Here is a 19,801-nt window from a genome sequence, read left to right as displayed (position 1 = left end):
AATTACATGAACTGTAATCAAAAGTTTTGTTTTACCTTAAGAATTGTGTGATTGTTTGGAAAATTAAACTATTGAAATACTGACGGTACTATGCTGTTTATTTTTTAGGTATTGATATTTTCCACAGACCAACTTTATATTGAACTATATTTAGTAACAAACATATATCAATTAAATTAAAAAAAAACTTTATTTACAATCTTGGTCACAGTGAGCATGAATATGAAGCCTCATTAAACCACTCTGGTGACAGACATACATGACACATACAGTATCAATGAGATGAATGTCTTAACATTTAGTATATGGTGGATTTCAGTCCATTTTAATATACTTTATTTTATTTACCCGATAACATCAGTCAGATGCATCCAACTAATCTTTCATCAGGTTCCACCTTGAACCTGATTGTATACCTGTCACCTGTTCAGGGGTTCAGAGAACGATGTTCGGGTGAAGGACTTTCACCATGTTTTTACATACTAAATTGTACAAGTACATGCTGACCTGGGCACCTTATAGTCACTGAGTCGGCCATGGTTTGTATACCAAAGTGGTCTAGAGTCATCTGGTGATTCTTAAAGGGGGGCTTCAATTCTCACATCGGTAACAATAGTGAGACCCGAAGGCGGGTCTGGAAGGAAATGACCAACCTGATGTTAACCTGATTAGTGTTCTGTCATAAGACTTCTTTGCAAATAGTGATTTGTCCATAAAGGTGTCCATACCAACTGGTGGTAAGTTGGGGAAGGATGCTGGACACTATACAAATGTATAGTGAAGGTGCACTTGGAAAATCTGGCAGAGGCCCAGTCTGTGAGATCTTTAACACCGACCTGAGGCAGAACTTCAAAAGCTGGGACGCTGGGCATGTTGAGTCAAAATGAAATAGGTTGCACCGTAGCGTAGAGTGTAAAGCGGCAGGAATGAGAATTAGCACTTCCCAGTTTGAGGACATGATTCTTAGCTGAAAAGGGGTGGCATGCCTATTCCAGGTCAGGGACGAGTTGCTGCCCCAAAATGGAGAATCCTAAATCGTAAATACTAAATATTTCAGGGTCTTATTAAAAAGTCAGAGGAGAGGAGTAGACTGACGGACAGATTGCGGCTACGTCTGCAGTGATGCTGCACTACTCTGTCGTGGTAAAGAGAGAGCTGGGCATAAATATGAAACTTTGATTTACTGGTTGATTTACTTCCCTATGCTCACGTATAGTCACAAGCTTTCGATAGTGACCACAACAATGGATGCAAGGGTGGCTTGCCTCTTCCTCAGGGTGAAGCATTCAGTCAATTGAAAGATGGTAAGTGTAGTGCTACTCGTGCTCAACGAACACAGCCAGCTGAGGTGGCCCACTCAAGTTTTTGGGGCATATGACAAGGATGCCTCTTGAGCGCCTCCTGGGTGAAGTGCACTGGGCATTTCCTACTGGAAAGAGGCCTTGGGGCAAACCCAAGTCATGCTGAATAGATTATATCTGTCAAATGGCCTGGAAATGCCTCTTTGTTCCCCTGGATGAACTCAGGGAGGTGGCTGGGGAGAGGGAGGTTTGGGCTTCTCTGCTTAGGCTGCTGGTCCCACGACCAGGTTCTTGATAAGCAGGACGGATGGATGATACCCAAGTTGAATCACAAAGACATTTAATAGACTGAATATCCACATTAGTCTTTGATAGCGTGATCAATAGAAAAGTCGTCAGTAGAATAGCCGTGACTGGTGATCAATAGAGTTTTTAAAACTTGCTAAAAAATTAGGCCAAAATGCGTCTTAAGTCTAAAACTGCCTCTAGCTAGATGTTAAGAAGTTAAATTTGCTGGGCAGTTTTTATACATTCTGTCACAATAAGTTGAATTATTAAATCTGAAAAATAAAAGAAATGAAAACTGTTCAAAGAATTAGTAGTATTTCATTATACTTTTCAAACAAACAGCAGTGGGACCTTTTTTTACTAGTTGTTTTACTCCAAAAGAAAGCAGTCTTTTTCTGGATGGTTTCGTCATACTGAAATGAACTCGGCTACATTTTCACACCCGTATCAAACAATCTCTGGTTTGAAATCACATCTGAGGTTATAACACTGCATGCCAGTTTTGTCCCCAGGTGCTACATGAATTATCTCAAGGACAGGAAATCAGACATAAAACACCTGAGATACCCTGGCATAGAGAAGATCAGATAAGAAGAACATGAAACTATGCGATGAACCAGGTCAACTGATTTGAGACTCCGTACACACAGGTGGTGAACAAAAGACAAATATAATACATTTTTCCAGGAGTACGGACATTTTTAAACGTGGTTGTCAACACATGAAAAACCCTGTTATCAAATAGGGCCACGTCCTTTTGAACAAAACACCTGGTTTCAGGTTAATAACAAACAGTAGAGGTGAATGAGGATCTGCTGTACAGCAAACTCCTATTAATGGGGCCAATATTTTAATTTTAAATGCTTAACTTTTATGCGTAAAAAAATATCCAACTATGATTTCAATATATACACTTTGGTACAATCATGTTATTTGTTAACTTCATGCTAAGGATGATGTTGTATTAAGCACACACAGATTTGTCTATTTGCTTCTCCATATGATGGGGCAATTCATTTTTATAGCTAACAATGGGTTAGCAATTGGGCCATTTACAGTACAAAACCTTGTCAGGTAGTCACTAGTGGCCAGCTGGTTACGTAGAAGTTTGGGTGTACAGAAGTCTAAGAAAATGCCTCCTGGAACCCTTTTTCGATAAACTCTCTGTAAATGATTTTATAGACACAGTCGCTAGTTTCAAGTCCTAGTGAATCAAAACTATTATTTATTTTAATAAATTGTGTTCAATTAGAGTAGCCGGGATATATCCTCAGTGCAGTCAGATCCACTGCTTATTCATCATGTCAAGTTTCAAACACTAAGATGGTGGTGGTGAAAATGCTTAGTTCAAGGTCTATTTATAGCCTAGAGGATCTTTTTTTTAATTGGAAATACAACATCGGCCTCAGCTGGTCATGCATGCTCTGCATCTTACTACTATTCAAAGGATCTGTTAATCTACAAAGGCTTTATATTGGACTGTGCAGTAAATGGTTGGTTGTCAAGAAGGAGCTGAATAAAGAGGTAAACTAGTGTGCCTACAGCCTCTCTATAACATGGTGGAGGCACTGTCATGGTTTGTGGCTGCATCGGCCAGTGGCGCTGGAAATGCTGTCAAAATTGAAGTAATTATGAGTACAGAAGAGTACAGTCAGATTTTTAAACAATGCAATACCATCTGGAAAGCAACTAATTGGCAACAGCTTAATTCTTCAGCACCACAATAACCCTACTCACATTGGCAATGCAGTAAAAGAATACTTGGATAACAGACAAAGAGTGGATTGATCTCTCCAGGGCCTGGAACTCAGCATTATTGAAGCAATGTGGGATCATCTTGACAGAGAACCGAATGAAAAGAAGCCAAGTATCTAAAGGTTTGAATTTTCCTTCAAGACGTCTGGAGAACTTTTCCTGAAGACTGCTTAAAGAAATTATAAGAACGATTGACTAGGTGGTCAAACCAAATATTCATTTTCAAGCTCAATACTTTGTAAAAACTCAGATTTGCCTTATATAGACTGTACTACCACTTATGTTTGCATATTTCTATAAATAATGGTGGTTGGTTAAAAAACATGATTTATTTGGTGCAGTTCAACTTCACCATTCTACCACATGGAGAGCAGAGTTTAACCTCTGTAATGCAAAATTTCATACTCAAACGATCAAAGTTTCTAAGTGAGATAACAAATGAAGTGTCTATGTTATCAATCTACTCCCAAATAATGGCAATCGTGATTTCTTATCTACACATAGACACATCTAGGCACATATTATAGGCCTTAACAGAATGCAATATCTTATGACAATTGTGCAGTCAGCTAACATATTCTCGCACAACAAAAGACTTTATTAGGCCAATTCTCTGAACCAGGTTAAAGTGTTTCCCACTTTTTTTATTTTTATTTTATCTCATATCGATGATAAACTGGGCTACTACCACTATCTGAGTTTCCAACAATACTTACAGGGAGTGCAGAATTATTAGGCAAATGAGTATTTTGTCCACTTCATCCTCTGCATGCATGTTGTCTTACTCCAAGCTGTATAGGCTTGAAAGCCTACTACCAATTAAGCATATTAGGTGATGTGCATCTCTGTAATGAGAAGGGGTGTGGTCTAATGACATCAACACCCTATATCAGGTGTGCATAATTATTAGGCAATGTCCTTTCCTTTGGCAAAATGGGTCAAAAGAAGGACTTGACGGGCTCGGAAAAGTCAAAAATTTGGGGCGACCGTGGCTCAGGGGGTTGGGAAGCGTATCTGTAACCGGAAGGTCGCCGGTTCGATCCCCGGGCTCTCTGTCCTGGTCGTTGTGTCCTTGGGCAAGACACTTTACCCTACTGGTGTTGGCCAGAGGGGCCGATGGCGCGATATGGCAGCCTCGCTTCTGTCAGTCTGCCCCAGGGCAGCTGTGGCTACAACCGTAGCTTGCCTCCACCAGTGTGTGAATGCGAGAGTGAATGAATAGTGGCATTGTAAAGCGCTTTGGGTGCCTTGAAAAGCGCTATATAAATCCAATCCATTATTATTAAAAATAATGAGATATCTTGCAGAGGGATGCAGCAGTCTCAAAATTGCAAAGCTTCTGAAGCGTGATCATCGAACAATCAAGCGTTTCATTCAAAATAGTCAACAGGGTCGCAAGAAGCGTGTGGAAAAACCAAGGCGCAAAATAACTGCCCATGAACTGACAAAAGTCAAGCGTGCAGCTGCCAAGATGCCACTTGCCACCAGTTTGGCCATATTTCAGAGCTGCAACATCACTGGAGTGCCCAAAAGCACAAGGTGTACAATACTCAGAGACATGGCCAAGGTAAGAAAGGCTGAAAGACGGCCACCACTGAACAAGACACACAAGCTGAAACGTCAAGACTGGGCCAAGAAATATCTCAAGACTGGTTTTTCTAAGGTTTTATGGACTGATGAAATGAGAGTGAGTCTTGATGGGCCAGATGGATGGGCCCGTGGCTGGATTGGTAAAGGGCAGAGAGCTCCAGTCCGACTCAGACGCCAGCAAGGTGGAGGTGGAGTACTGGTTTGGGCTGGTATCATCAAAGATGAGCTTGTGGGGCCTTTTCGGGTTGAGGATGGAGTCAAGCTCAACTCCCAGTCCTACTGCCAGTTTCTGGAAGACACCTTCTTCAAGCAGTGGTACAGGAAGAAGTCTGCATCCTTCAAGAAAAACATGATTTTCATGCAGGACAATGCTCCATCACACGCGTCCAAGTACTCCACAGCGTGGCTGGCAAGAAAGGGTATAAAAGAAGAAAAACTAATGACATGGCCTCCTTGTTCACCTGATCTGAACCCCATTGAGAACCTGTGGTCCATCATCAAATGTGAGATTTACAAGGAGGGAAAACAGTACACCTCTCTGAACAGTGTCTGGGAGGCTGTGGTTGCTGCTGCACGCAATGTTGATGGTGAACAGATCAAAACACTGACAGAATCCATGGATGGCAGGCTTTTGAGTGTCCTTGCAAAGAAAGGTGGCTATATTGGTCGCTGATTTGTTTTTGTTTTGTTTTTGAATGTCAGAAATGTATATTTGTGAATGTGGAGATGTTATATTGGTGTCACTGGTAAAAATAAATAATTGAAATGGGTATATATTTGTTTTTTGTTAAGTTGCCTAATAATTATGCACAGTAATAGTCACCTACACACACAGATATCCCCCTAAAATAGCTAAAACTAAAAACAAACTAAAAACTACTTCCAAAAACATTCAGCTTTGCTATTAATGAGTTTTTTGGGTTCATTGAGAACATGGTTGTTGTTCAATAATAAAATTATTCCTCAAAAATACAACTTGCCTAATAATTCTGCACTCCCTGTAAAGAGAAAGCAATCATGGGAAAGCAATACTGTATATTGTTTTTGTTAAATCAGATAAAACTCAGCTCCATTTGTCTTCTTATCTCAGTGTTATTATATTCTCGGGGACCTGACAACTATCTACATTTTTGAGCAGCTGGCATCATTTGAAAATTGGCAACCAGATACTGCTGTCCTAAAAACGAGTATTACTGTCCACACAATAAGTGCTAAAAGGTGCTGTGAGAACACTTTTTGTTCTTTTAAACTAGAGGAAAATGATCTACAGGACTGTATTACAGAGGCAATTGAGGCTGTCACCGTGGCAGGGATTGGATAGCTAGTGCTTAGCTGTCAAATGTCTACTTGTGTGTTTGTGTGTGTGTTCATGTGAAAAGGTGGAGCTACTGTCATTCGCACCCTCATGGGCTGGATCACCCAAAGTGTAACAATAAGAAGCTGAATTCATCCTCCGCCATTAACTTTCTTAAATTCACAAGAACCTGACACAGGCCCAGTCCTTCAGAACAAGAAGAGGACCAGAAAAACAGTAAGTTTTATGATTAAGTCCTTACATATACATTATAAAAATGTGAAACAAATACAAATGAAGAACGTTATATTGCTTTTGCAGGGGGATGATATATAATTAACCTTTATTTGAAACATATAAAATAAAAATAAAAAAATACTGCTGTATGTGGGACTGAAAAAGGAAATTGTTTATATGCAGACATTAACTAATATACATGTTATGATGATTACAGTAAGATAACCAAAATACTTAACACTCTAGCTTTCAACTACTGACTTATGGTCTTGATAAAGAGTATCACAGGTACCAGATTGATGTATATTATCAAGGTCAAATTCATTATCTCTGCTTTCTGCTACATTTCAGTTTTACCCGTTTTAATTTAGGTTAAAAAAGCAGTCCAAAAAATCGGTATGAGTTACAAAGTCAGTCATATTTTAAAGCTAATATTGAAAAAATTTGCCAGCCAGAGTTAGGTGGAACTTTTTTGAGACAATCTTGAAATTAAAATTTATGAAACATCAAAAATTTTTGAGTAACGCCTGTGTAAGTCAAAATTTTGAAATATTAATGTGAAACTTGGACTTAGCCTAGATGACAAAAAAAATTCTTAAGAAATAAGAATCCATACACAGAGGGCTAAAAATCCAAGTAGACATCTAGCCGACATAAACATCATGTTCTTAGAGTTATGTTTCTGGCTCTGTAAGCTGGGTATATACTAGCTTATTGGGATTTTTCTGAGGAAAGCATAAGTTTTGGTATTTTTACTTGCTAGCAGCTAGCTTATTTGGCTAGGCAGATAACATAGCTCAGAGCAGGTCAAAACTAAGCCTAAACCACACTATATGTGGCTGAAAAGTAATAGCCATGTTGTACACAACAATTACTCATTGTTGTTTGGTGGGAATGGCTTCAAGCATTTAACTCCTCCTTACAACACACCTCAGAATGAAGATCGAAAATACACGGCTAAAGGTTGGCAAAATCTAAGTAGAATTTTCTGAGTAAACATGAGCTTCTTCACTTTACACACAATGCTTAAGTTGTTGTATGGTAAGGTAGGTAGCTAGTTTTAGGTAATTCCAGCAGTTATGTTAAAAAGTTCAGTTACTCAGTTAAAAGTGTGAGAATTAGTGCTGGTAGGCCTGAAAATGTTGCATTAGCTCAGCAGTGTTTAGCTTACTATCTATAAGAAAGGAGTACTTGGCCTCTCTAGTCTGATAAAATACTGGATTCTGCTTTTTGTTTTTTTCAGATGGTTGTATTACCAGTTTTGTTCCTGTTGGGGTCACTGTTTCTCTGTGATCCAGTGCAGGCCCAGTCCGACACCATCTTAATGCTGAAACAGGCAGCACGTATGTTATCCGGCCTTATTTTGTTGACAAATGCTTATATAACATTAAGTTTAGTAACTTTAGTTTGACGGCTGAAGCCATATCTGTTTGCCCTTCTTGGTGTTCCTCTGTTTTTTCCAGTTAACTGGAAGGGAGCTCTGACTTGTGAAAAATCGGACTGCAATTGCACTTTCAATCAACAGCGCGGCTGCTGCTGTGCAGCAAGCGACATGCTCCAATTAGAAGAGGATATCTTAGAAAGGATGACCTTTTTGTGGCATGACATCAGCACACTGAAAGGCAGAGTACAGTCACTCACAGGTGAACACCCTTGTTTATTAAATTCAAAGTGTTTTGAGGCCATTGACCTCTGTTGTTCAGTATTAATTCTCCCTTCTCACTGTCAGATAAAATCAAGGTTGCCTTCAAGGCCACAATGGACCCAAATATTGCCCTTATGGTTCCTGGATCAACAGAACGTTGCTTTGGTCCATTCAATATTAATATTCCAGTTCCCTTCTCCTCTGTCCTTCTCAACAGTGGCAATGGATATAACCCGTCCTTGGGTAAGACACACACAGAAAAAGAAGGATTAAACTCCTATGACTCCTATGAGTTTAACTCACTAACTCTACACTCTCTGTCTCTTCAGGTATCTTCACTGCCCCCTTTCCTGGTGTTTACGTCTTTTCTTTCACAACCTACTCATCTGTGGGAGAGAATGGGCGCCTCTACCATAAAGTAAACAAAGAAGATTGAAATTTCTGATATCAGATTACATTTGACTGGTTTCGCTGTATAGCAACAACAAAATGAGTTGTACCTTACTTTTCTGTGCAGGTCCAGCTTATGAAGAATGGGAAGCGCGGAGCCAGTGTGTGGGAGAACAATCGAGAGGATACGGAGGACAGCGCCACGCAGGTAAATTGGTTGCTACAAATACAGTTATTAAATGTGAGACTGTGTCATTTTTGTACAATTTTTGAATGACAGTGAGAAACACAATTTACCATCTGTTTTTCAGGTCGTTGCACTGGAAATGCAGAGGGGCGATCAGGTCTACCTTGACCTGACGTCCGGGAGGAAACTCTGTACAAATCTTCAGTACAATGTCTTCACTGGTTACATCCTGTACCCCTACATTGCTGCCTAATACACCACCTGGAGAGCCAGGTCACTTCATCTTTCTCATTCCAGGACCTTAAATGGATTGAAATCGAAATACTAGTGTTCACCCACCAGATATAGGTTTGTGATTTATTGTGGGGCAGGTCCCATTGTTTAAGAGCCCCTGCATTAGATTTAAACAAAAAACTACAAAGATGTTTGTTGCTATCACATAATATGCCAAGAAACACAGTTTGTGCATAGTTAGAAGAAAAACAAGAAAATCACTTCTTCAAAGTTATTTCCATGATTAAGATCTAAATCTGTGTCAATAAATTATACAAAGTCTGTCTGTATAAAGATAAAGTGTGAAATTTTTGGGTTATGACATAATCAAAGCTTAGTTGACAGTGATGGCGTGTGTTTAATTTCAGAACTCGTACACACTCACATAGGCAACATCCATGAATGGAAAAAGCAGTGAGAGGTTTTTCTAAAAAATTAGGAAGGATGACAGTGGATCATAACAATGCTGCTGCTACTGCTGATGGCATCTGGCCACGACCCACCTTCAGTTAAACAAACACATGATGTAGGAGCAGATTACACACACATGCACGCACATGCTGTGAGAATTTGGACATACCAGTCATTCCAATAGGAAGCTTCTGTGTAGAAGCCAGAAGCACAGGGTGGTGGGTCCATGTTGTTACTTTAAAGCTGGGATGTCAAACTCATTTTACAGCATGGACCACATACAGCCCAGTTTGAGCTTAGAAAAGGGAAGTCCTCCAAACTATACATTTAGTTCAAGAGATATCTGAATATGAGAAAAAAGGTGCAAAAAGAGCATTTCTTATCCTACACATGAAAGAAATGCTGCTGTAGTAAATCAAAGGCTTACAACTGGAACTTTTATGTTACATAATTGTTCATCTAATAATACCAATAACCATGAGAGAGGTTTTTATTGCTGTGAAAAGCTGTAAACTTGTGAATATACAATTAATTGTTTAATACGTAGCTACTTCTCAGAGGAGTTTAACTTAGCACAAAGACTGTTAAAACACGAACAGCTAGCCTCTTGTTTTCTTCAGTTTTGTACTCAGTGCAAGAGACACAACATGTTAAGTGTTGCCTGTTTGCATCAGGATGCAGTTCCATTATTCTATCAACACATTCTCATCCCAAAGCATAACATACTGACGACACTATGTGACAAATCGTCGGTATGTTACTCGTTCAGAAACATGAGAACCATTTGGAATGAATCTACACATGTACATTTATTTTACTTTCTCATCATGAATCGCTTTGGAAAACACAATCTAATACGATTGAGGTTAGGGATAAGGTTATGGTTAGGGTCAAGGCTGGAACGTGTGTTACTGCCGGGAGCATCATTCTATTGGACTCCATCCACAATCCATAGGGACGCAGAAGGTTACCTTTTACGTTCCTATGTGATGCCTCGGGACGTGACAAATCATCGGTATGTTATGCGTTGGGAATGAGAACAGTTTCATTCTATTATCAAACTAAGGTCAAAGTTCATTTCTGACCACAGAAACAGAGATAACAGGCTCGCTCATGGCATATTAAATTCCTGATAATGGTGAATATTTAAGCCAGACTGAACAAGCAGCTGCTCCTAATGACACACATTTTATCTAAATTGTTTGCAGACTCTGAAGTGTGTGGTGTTACTGGTTTTTAGACCTTGCGATGAACACACTAACACAAGAGGATGGATCACTAATGCTAGCTAGCTTGTTTAGAAAAGTGCTAATTAGAGACACTCAAATAAAATACTGGAATTTCTTGCACCACAACAGTACAAGCTATGTGATACTGGATTAAAATGCTCCCCTGAATCTGTCTTTACTGTGGAAGGTTTTCACTGTGAGTGAATACACAAAGTTTATCAAAGTAAAACGACGGGGACCACAACAAAAATGCCGATAACAACAAACTTAATGAAACTGCCAGATTTTTAAAAAGATATTTTAAAGATGCCAACAAAGGCAAAGTTAAAGCTTTCAATTAGGTAGATAAAAGGCCTGGAGTTGATTTGAGGTGTGGTGCTTGCATTTGGAAGATTTTGCTGTGAACCGACAGCATACGTTCAAAGGAGCTCTCGATGCAGGTGAAACAAGCTATCCTTAATCCTTGAGCTGTGAAAACTGAAAAAAGGAGTGGCAAAATCTACAGTTTTGTGATTGGTGGATGATCACAGAGTCATTTCCTTGGTGATGAGAAACCCCTTAACAACATGCAACCAAGTGAACAACACTCTCCAGGAGGTAGGCATATAGATAACCAAGTCTACCATAAAGAGAAGACAGCTTGAAAGTAAATACAGAGGGTTCACTGCAAGGTGCAAGACACTCATAAGCCTCAAGAATACAAAGGCTAGATTGGAGTTTGCTAAAAGACATCTAAAAAAGCCAGTACAGTTCTGGGAAACATTCACTGAACAGATGAAATCAAGATCATCATCAGCAAGGCTCACAAACAAACAGCAACTGAAAGCCTCTGCAGTAAAGGCCTGGCAAGCATTAAAAAGGAGGAAACCCAGCATCTGGTGATGTCCATGAGTTCAAGACTTTAGGCTGTCATTGCCAGCAAAGGGTTTTTAAAGAAGCATAACAACAGTATTGAACATTTTATCTTCGGTTATTTCATTTGTCCAATTATTTTAGATCCCCTGAAATGAAGGGATCGTGTTAAAAAAGCGTTTTCCTCTAGCATTTTTATGTAAACTTTTTGTTCAACCTGCTAAATTAAGGCTGAAAGTCTGCATTCAATTGCATCTGAGTATTTCATTCACTAATGTACAGAACTGTACTCTTTGCAGTAGCAGAGCACTTTATTTTTAGTCGTTAAAGTGAGAGAAGATCCCAACTTACTGCAGATTGGAGGAAATTGTATAAATGATATATGATCTCACTTATAGTTCTTAGAAAGAAAAACAAAATATGCAAAACAACCCAAACCTCCCCCCATCAGCCTATCTCTGATTATCACTACAAACACGTTGGAGATACCAGTCACGCTGAGTTGAGTTGCAGACAGCAAGAGGCTAAGTCAGGACCCCATCATTTAAAGCATGCTCAAGTCTGATAACACACAACTTTAAACCTCTATTTAAACAGGTAACATATAAAGAAAAAATCCACACCCTGAAGGGTTAGGATGCAAAATTTAGCACAAGTATTTATTTCTGCTGCAGCTTAGCATTTTACTTTGGGGTGTATGGGAACTGACTCACTTTTGGAATCAGCTTCAAGTCGTCCTTTTAAGGAACTGGGCACTACCTACTGGGATGGCGCCAAGTACTACTGGGGCTGGGGTTTGGTACAGGGAGTATTACTCAATGAAAAGTCATTTATACAAACATATTACTAGATATGTAAAAATACACATGAGTTGGTACATTTTCAAAGGGTGATGCTTACACTTACATAGCACTCTTTTTTTAAGAGAAAGATTTTTGTGCTCGAGTGTGAGCAAAGGCGAAAACCACAAGCTGCTAGCTTTGTGTTAGCATGCTGTATTTGCAGATGCATGCTAGCAGTAGCTGTCCTGTTGTCAGCAGTTGTTTCTGGCCTGGAAACTGTTTGCGATTTTAGCTGTTTTCCTGCACATTTTTTACATTTCTATCAAGCCTTAATAATATCACTGCTAGCTTAGTAACTGTAATGTGATTACTCTGCAACACTGAGCACGAAGCACAAAAACCACCAGTACCAGCCATGTGTGGAAGATTTATTCCTACACTGTTGACACGTGCAAAGAAGCACATATGAGACATTGTTGTGCATTTCTTTTCTGCGTTTGATTCGTTTTTATTTTGCCATTTTACGTCTTCATCTATCAAAGACTAACATACCTCATATCTCATAGTCACCCAATAAAACACTCGAGGAAGCACACAGAAACATCTGGCTCTCCTTTTATTTTTACAGCTTATGGAAGCAGGATTAAAGGAGAAGATCAAAGTCATGTAACTTGAATATTAGAGTGCTAAAGATGGAAACCAATGAGCATAAGACAGATGTTTTGTGACACGACAAAGTGATTGTGACGCAAAGCGATTCATTACTTCTATCAGGTATGTGGACAAAACATAATGTATGACAGCTGGCAGAGTTTATTAAATGTAGTTTAAGAGTGTAACTTTGTCATTGTCAGTATGAATAGATGCTTTGTTTTATGTAGGAGTGGTCTGAACTAGCTTCTCGCTCTGTGATCTGTCCAGCTTCACAGAGAGTTTGTAACTATACGTTTGAATTCTCATATGCACACAGGAGCATCGTGCTGAAATGTGCTTGTACTGGAAAGGAAGTGATGGAAATGTCATGAATGTTTGCGGTGGGATCCATGCACGCACCCTGGACTTACATGGAGCTTTCTGTCTCAAAGTTTGATGACTTTCTCTTACTCCCATCCTGTTTATCTCTCCTCTCCTCCTCTCCTCTCCTCTCCTCCTTCCCTCCTCAGTGTACACAAATGTGGAAATAGAGTCACTTTTGACACTGCTCAGTCCCTACAGTAGTATAGAACAATACTTTAATTATTTCCCCCACAACCAATTGTCACTTCCTCTCTTTTCTTTCCACCTCCATCCCATCACCCTTCCTCCCCGCTTCCCTCCAGCCTCCATCCTCTCCCTCCGCCATCTTGCTGCCACTTTGAACGAAGAGCAATGCGGCGAAACTATTTGGGGAATTCTCGCCGACCAAACCAATGCTGCCGTCTCTCTCCTCTCTGCGTGGAACAGCCGTACCCAAATAAGGCTGGGCGTTCAGACTAGACGTGAGAGGAAGAGACGCAACAGGCAGAGGGAGAGGGAGCTGCTGAAAGGCCATGCCCTTTTAAGGATGAAGTTTCCTTTTTTTCCCTCTCACTCGCCCTCATTCTTGGCTTTCGTTGCTCCCTCCTTCCTCCGCCCTCTCTCACTCTCTCAGTAGAGGAGTGAAGTCATCTGGCCTCATCTGCTCCTTTTAAGCCGGCATTTTTGAGAGGGAGGTCCCTTGCCAAGCATATACAAACACTCAGTCAAGCATCCACACTCACGCCTTCACCAGCGGAGAACTCACCTATTGCTTCACACAGTGAGTATGCGTGTCTTTTTTCCCTTGTAAAACTCCTGGAAGTGATGGTTGTCTGGTTGATGATGGTCAGATGCGGGGTGTTAAATTCATATCAAAAGGAATACATACAGAATATGACTAATTTCATCCTTCGGAGGTCAAAGGGACTGTTTGCATGCAAAATCCAGGAGCAGATGGGAGCTCAAACATCCATATGCACCAATGGTTTACGACGTATGCAGAGACTATCGGGTTTACTAAAGATTTTTGCGCATTTGACTGAATAAAAGTTTGCAAATATCTGCACGTGATTGAGTACAGCTGCTTATAATCTTCATTCTCTGATTAAAAACTGCTGTTTTCATACGGGAAGCCTGGTTGTACCGTTTTATATACATACCTTAAAACTTTGTGCAAATAAACTCACCGTTTAACTGTAATGCGGTGCATATCTTATTTGAGGGCTGATATTTTTTTCCTTAAACTGAAAGGACATAAAAGCCAGACAGCATTTCATATATCTCCACATCTGCATAGTTTTATTTGTACAAGCAAATGATCCACTGCCATACATGAGCTTCTGAGGCGTAATGAGTTACAGAGCAGACAGTTACAGCCACTTATATAATGAGGATACAGAGCTGTCCATAGTTTCCATCTGTCTTTATGAATACATTATGAAGCTGCTGCCTGATGTGGAGGAGTGTTTGGAGAGAAGATAATGAGCAAATCATCAAAGATGGCAGCACACCCAGTGATTCCAGTAAAGCCAGCCAGCAGTAGCAGTGGGAAGGAGGAGGGGAAAGAGTACCAGTGGGTAGCTGAGTTTCTGAACAGCAGCAACAGGAGGAGATAACACTATCTGCGCTGCCAATCCAGCAGCAGCACATAAACACAGCAGAGGTTTATAGAAGCCAGGGACTGATCACGTCTTTGTAAGAGCGCATAGTTGCTGTGAGCCGGACAGCAGTGCTCACATGACACAGTCACTAGAAGTACAACTGTTGTAAAGTTTGTCAGAATGATCAGAACGCAAAAGGGCTTCCAGAAAGTGGCAGGTCGGAGTAAACTTTTCTGTGCCCCTGGAATAAACTGGAAAAAAAAAATAAAACCAGCACATCACCAAGCTGGGATGGCATCCTTCAGCCAGATGACTCAGCTGACAATGTCCGGCCCAAAGTTCAGCAGATTTACGCCAAATCCTGACTCTCTAAAAAGCTGAGAAACAAAAGGATAGAGCGTGCGCCGCTTGCACAAGCACCCCACAGCTTATTCATACAAATCATTAGATGGCGGTTAGCTGGTTAACTGTAGAGGAGGCGAGGCTGTCCGATGCCACGTCCCCTCGGGCTGCCGCAGTTGCCACAGCCCTCAAACTGGTTTCCTGTTCTGGCATTAGGCACATTTGCCATGGTGATAGAGAAACAGACGGGGAAAACACAGGAGAGGGAGAGATGGATGGACTGAGGTGATGAAGTCATGACTGTGGGATAGAGCTCTTTGGGAGTTTTGAGAAGAGGTATTTGAGGCTCGCCTTTACTTCAAATCTGTGGTTTTGACCATCTTTGGTGATTTTTTTTTAATGTTGATGCTGCCATATTGCTCTTACACAAAAATCTCCATCCTTTTCTTTCTACAGTACAAAGCATTAGAAGTCGCTATAAATGAAAAGCTCCCCATGCAGCAGAATTAAGCAGAAGCAGCCAGACAGCACAGAAGCTTGTTTAGCAGATATTTATTGGACCTGGGCCGGGTCCCAAACACAACATCAGGCCCCTGGAAGCACATAAATACCAGAAATAGAGACTAGGCCTTAATGGATTTACTTAACCTCCAAAAAAAAGATTATATAAGCTTTGTTTGGTTGTTATGCAGTGCACACTTTCTCCTCTTCGTGGTGGGAGAAGGCACTGAGTGCACAGTGTGGTAAAGATGCCGTCTATTACTTTTCCTATTTAAAAAAAGTGTAGCGTGAAGGATTCGTGGTCAAAGCCCACAGAGTGTTTCAGGAGGGCCAGTGTTTAAAAAGAAAAAAAAAAAAGGACAGATTGAAATTATACCAGAGACACATTGCTTTGAAATAATAATTATATAATGGCAAATGTCAGGCGGAATAATGAGAGGTATGAGTGTGTGTGTGTGTGGAAGAGATATAATATCTGAACTTGTGGTTGTAAGTAAGTGAGCGTGCTCCCCAGCATGTGTGTTTGGTTTCCTGTGGTCTGGAAAAGCACCACAGAGTATGCAGAGAATATGAAACTGGGCTGGAGGTAACGAGCTCTGGACGTTCTGGGCTGGGAGCCATTCAGTTCTTTGGCATTCAGCCTCTAATACGCAGACATGGGGGATATGTACTCGTACAATGGTACAATGGTTTTATTTATCATATCCACGACACCAAAAAAATCCACATTTCTTTTATCCCTTTACTAAACTAAACTAAACTAAACTAAGTACTTATAGAGTGCCTATAATCTGTAATTTACATAAACACAGCTACACTGGCTCACTCATCGGCTGCATGTCCAGCAACGAGTAGGAGACGGGTGAAATTAAAACTGAAAAAACAAAAACATGGAGCTAAAAGTAGGTTGAATATTCCAAAGTGGGAATGTGGCAGTATTGTGTTTGCACGTTGTTTCCATCACAGGTTTCCATGCCTCACAAATCATTTGGTGAGAAAGAATAAATGAGCAAATGAAAATAAGGGGAATGTGAAAGAAAGGAACGTTTTAAGAAAAAAAGTCCCAACTTTATCTTCTGTCAGTGACCCCTACAGGCCTCTGCTACAGTGGAAAGAATCCAATCAGAAAAACTTGTGCATTGTGTAAAAACAGAACAACAGCATTCCTCACCCTGTGCCAGAAATGAGTCTCTACTCCAGCCAGAGGAGAAGTTTAACCTTTTCAATGTTTCGACTTTAAACCTCTCCAGGAACAGGGAAGTTGACGTGACCTGACATCAAGATGGCAACAAAGGTTGGATGGTGCAGACAGCACTTTGATATGAGTTTTTGCACTCATTTGCACTCATTGGCTGTTGGCCCAAAGGCAATACAGAAGCATAAAATGGAAAAAAAAAAAAAAAAAAACAAGTGCTGGCTGTATGTGTGTTTGTGCGTTGGTGCAAAGCAAAAGCCAAAAAAAGAGAGAGGGAGGAAGAAAGAGTGTGTGTGTGTGCTGGCATTACAGAGGAACATATGCAAAAATCAGCTGGCTGATAGCGAGCTCCCTCTGCACACCGTCCATCCTGACGGGGCTGAATGGTTTGCACTGGGAGACGCAGCACTGTTACTGCTGGTGCTCCTGGGAAGGTTTATAATTGTACTGAATGCTGAGCATTTACGCTTCTATACACGCTTCTGACATGCATGGTGTTAATGTTTGTACTGGTGTATCATGAATACAGCATATAGTCAGGAGGAGGTGTATGCGTGTTCCCGAGTAAATGTGGCTTTATTTAAATTCTTTGCACAACTATGCATGTTTCTGCATATGCTTTAGACTCAATCTAAATGATACTGCAGTGCAAACATGTGAGCTGCTAAAAGCAACTATGAATGGAATAGGTATAAACGTATATGCAGGACAAGGATAGAAGCGACAATATTTGATAAAAAGAGATCACAGGTAAGACTAAGATCAGGGAGACTGAAATCCCCATCATTACGTGACATCAAGGGATCATAACTACATTAGCCCTTTTTCTTTGAAGGCATGTATTTCTCGTTCATTTCCATCCATCTCGCCTGCCCCAGGGTGCCGGCATGGCTAACAAAGGTCCATCCTACGGCCTGAGTCGGCAGGTCCAGGACAAGATCGACAGCAAGTACGACCCAGAGCTGGAGCAGATTCTGGTGGAGTGGATCAGCCGTCAGTGTGGCTCTGGTGTGGGGAAGCCAGAGCCTGGCAAACAGGGCTTCCAGGCTTGGCTCAAGGACGGATGTGTGAGTGCACAAGCTGCCCGGATGTTTTCTACTAGAAATTGCTTTAAGATAAAAATCTTTTATTTGTGCTTCTCCTTCCTTTCTTCTTCCCTTTAACTGCCCTCCCCTTTCTACCCTCCTTTTTGGTTTCGTTTTTTCTCTCCAGGTCTTGAGCGAGCTCATTAACAGTCTGTTTGCCGGCGAGAAGCCAGTGAAGAAGATTCAGAGCTCACCCATGGCCTTCAAGCAGATGGAACAGATCTCCCAGTTTCTCAATGCTGCCGAGAAATACGGCGTCACGAAGACCGACATGTTCCAGACCGTGGACCTTTGGGAAGGTCAGACAGGTTTCATGCTCTCAGGATTGTTTAATGGTGGAGGGTTTAGGCACTTGGATTGTATGGTGCAACCATAGATGTTTTTTTGTTAATGAATGTAGCCACCACGTGTTATTTTCAGAGTGTTGCCATTAGAGGAGGTGGTCATTAGAGGAACGGCAGGTTTTGGTTGTTTACACATATTGGTATTAGTTTTCAGAGATTGATATTTGATATTTTGACTGATGCTGTTGTTAATATGGTGTGTTGGGACAGGTAAGGACTTGGCAGCGGTGCAGAGGACCCTGTCAGCTTTGGGAAGCTTGGCCGTTACCAAGGATGAAGGCACATACAAGGGAGACCCCAACTGGTTCTTCAAGTGAGTCCTCTAAAATTAAACAGACCCCTGTTAACACAATGACTCCGGCACCTTTTTGTGACACTTTTCAATGTTGCATTGCAGGAAGGCACAGGAGAACAAGCGAGACTTCAGCGATGAGCAGATGAAGGCTGGCAAAAATGTGATTGGCTTACAGATGGGCTCCAATAAGGGAGCCAGTCAGGAGGGCATGAGCTACGGAAGACCTCGACAGATCCTGTAAAGTCACTGAGCCGCCAGTGGAAAGGGCGCTCACTGCAGAGCCAATGGCTTGGTCCAACTCCATCTCCAGGTCCAGCCATGCCACCATCCTAACTCCAACTTCAGAGAGATGGAGCGAAACCTTTTGTCTGCAGCGAGCAGCACTTGCATCAGTACCCCAAACCTCTTTAGCCCCTCTTTTAACCAAAACCTCTGGTGCTTTTTACGATCTCTTACACCCTTCGGTCCTCCCTAAACTGTCACAGAGCCCTTATTTACATGCTCGCACTGGTGATCAATGCAGGGTTCAACTATGCTTTGTCTTCGGACCAGTAACAACTGAATGTTTGTAGTCTTAAGCTGCAATCGTAGCCATGAAAAATGACCAAAAACCTTTCACATACCAAAAGTTGATCCGGTCTTTCCTTCGATAAGGAACTTGTGTTGCATCTGCCTCCCTGAATTTTGATGGGTTCTGACAGAAATACGAATTCGTTTACATGCCGTAAAACGTTCTTCTCAAATTTACAAGCACAACCATGTTGCACCAATGCTCCTCATTTTTACTGCTACCGTGTCAAGTACACGTCCCACATCGCTGCGCCTGCTGTATCAGCGCTCATATTTTTGTACATTGTCTTATTAAATAATGACTTTGAAATACATCTCTGAATTGACTTTGTTTCCAGCTCTTTAAGGGTTCCCTTGTTGGAAAATGGGGTGAATGGGGTGGGATCTCTCCTACTAATATTTCAAACAACCCATGCACCAACATGCATGCATGCATGTTTACATGACCCAGATTAAGAATACATGGCAACGGGGAACACTTATCACATTTTTATCTGTAGGCGTGTAAGCGTCGACATAAGACTTCAAAAATGGGAAAGCCTTACATTACGGGAAAACAGTCTTCTGGCAGTTCTGAGATTTGACATTCCCATTGGTTAATTTTTCTTTGTTTTTGCTTTATTTTGTATCCATGCTAT

At 41.0% G+C, this 19,801-nt stretch overlaps 2 protein-coding genes across 4 annotated transcripts; both read left to right on the top strand.

Moving 5' to 3' along the window:
- The first annotated feature begins 7,708 nt into the window (after nucleotides 1-7,708).
- cbln18 (cerebellin 18) lies at nucleotides 7,709-9,235 on the top strand. Its single transcript, XM_084951841.1, has 6 exons — nucleotides 7,709-7,808; nucleotides 7,929-8,108; nucleotides 8,195-8,353; nucleotides 8,440-8,528; nucleotides 8,628-8,708; nucleotides 8,812-9,235. The coding sequence occupies exons 1-6, from the start codon at nucleotides 7,709-7,711 to the stop codon at nucleotides 8,938-8,940; spliced, it is 738 nt and encodes a 245-aa protein (XP_084807967.1). The 3' UTR covers nucleotides 8,941-9,235.
- Nucleotides 9,236-13,823: 4,588 nt separating this feature from the next.
- Nucleotides 13,824-19,485, top strand: tagln (transgelin). Of its 3 annotated transcripts, XM_084950335.1 has the most exons (6): nucleotides 13,824-14,011; nucleotides 16,925-16,968; nucleotides 17,748-17,936; nucleotides 18,082-18,253; nucleotides 18,509-18,611; nucleotides 18,696-19,485. In XM_084950335.1, the coding sequence occupies exons 2-6, from the start codon at nucleotides 16,957-16,959 to the stop codon at nucleotides 18,832-18,834; spliced, it is 615 nt and encodes a 204-aa protein (XP_084806461.1). In that variant the 5' UTR covers nucleotides 13,824-14,011; nucleotides 16,925-16,956; the 3' UTR covers nucleotides 18,835-19,485. The 3 variants fall into 3 exon arrangements, with proteins under 3 accessions (XP_084806461.1, XP_084806462.1, XP_084806463.1); XM_084950336.1 differs by lacking the exon at nucleotides 16,925-16,968 and having other exon boundaries at nucleotides 13,829-14,011; XM_084950337.1 differs by lacking the exons at nucleotides 13,824-14,011; nucleotides 16,925-16,968 and adding an exon at nucleotides 14,024-15,509.
- The last annotated feature ends 316 nt before the right edge of the window (nucleotides 19,486-19,801 follow it).

Source organism: Perissodus microlepis, chromosome 14 (genome assembly GCF_051167445.1).
Source record: "Perissodus microlepis isolate ML-2025 ecotype Zambia chromosome 14, ASM5116744v1, whole genome shotgun sequence".
Taxonomy (NCBI): domain Eukaryota; kingdom Metazoa; phylum Chordata; class Actinopteri; order Cichliformes; family Cichlidae; genus Perissodus; species Perissodus microlepis.
The sequence above is the reverse complement of the archived record's forward strand: the minus strand, read 5'-3'. Positions and strand labels throughout refer to the sequence as shown.

Coding starts and splice junctions, on each gene's coding strand:
- cbln18 (XM_084951841.1), top strand. CDS start 7,709: ATGGTTGTATTACCAGTTTTGTTCCTGTTGGGGTCACTGTTTCTCTGT. Junction 7,809..7,928: donor AATGCTGAAACAGGCAGCAC/GTATGTTATCCG, acceptor TGTTTTTTCCAG/TTAACTGGAAGGGAGCTCTG. Junction 8,529..8,627: donor ATGGGCGCCTCTACCATAAA/GTAAACAAAGAA, acceptor TTTTCTGTGCAG/GTCCAGCTTATGAAGAATGG.
- tagln (XM_084950335.1), top strand. Junction 18,254..18,508: donor GACCGTGGACCTTTGGGAAG/GTCAGACAGGTT, acceptor GTGTTGGGACAG/GTAAGGACTTGGCAGCGGTG. Junction 18,612..18,695: donor GACCCCAACTGGTTCTTCAA/GTGAGTCCTCTA, acceptor GTTGCATTGCAG/GAAGGCACAGGAGAACAAGC.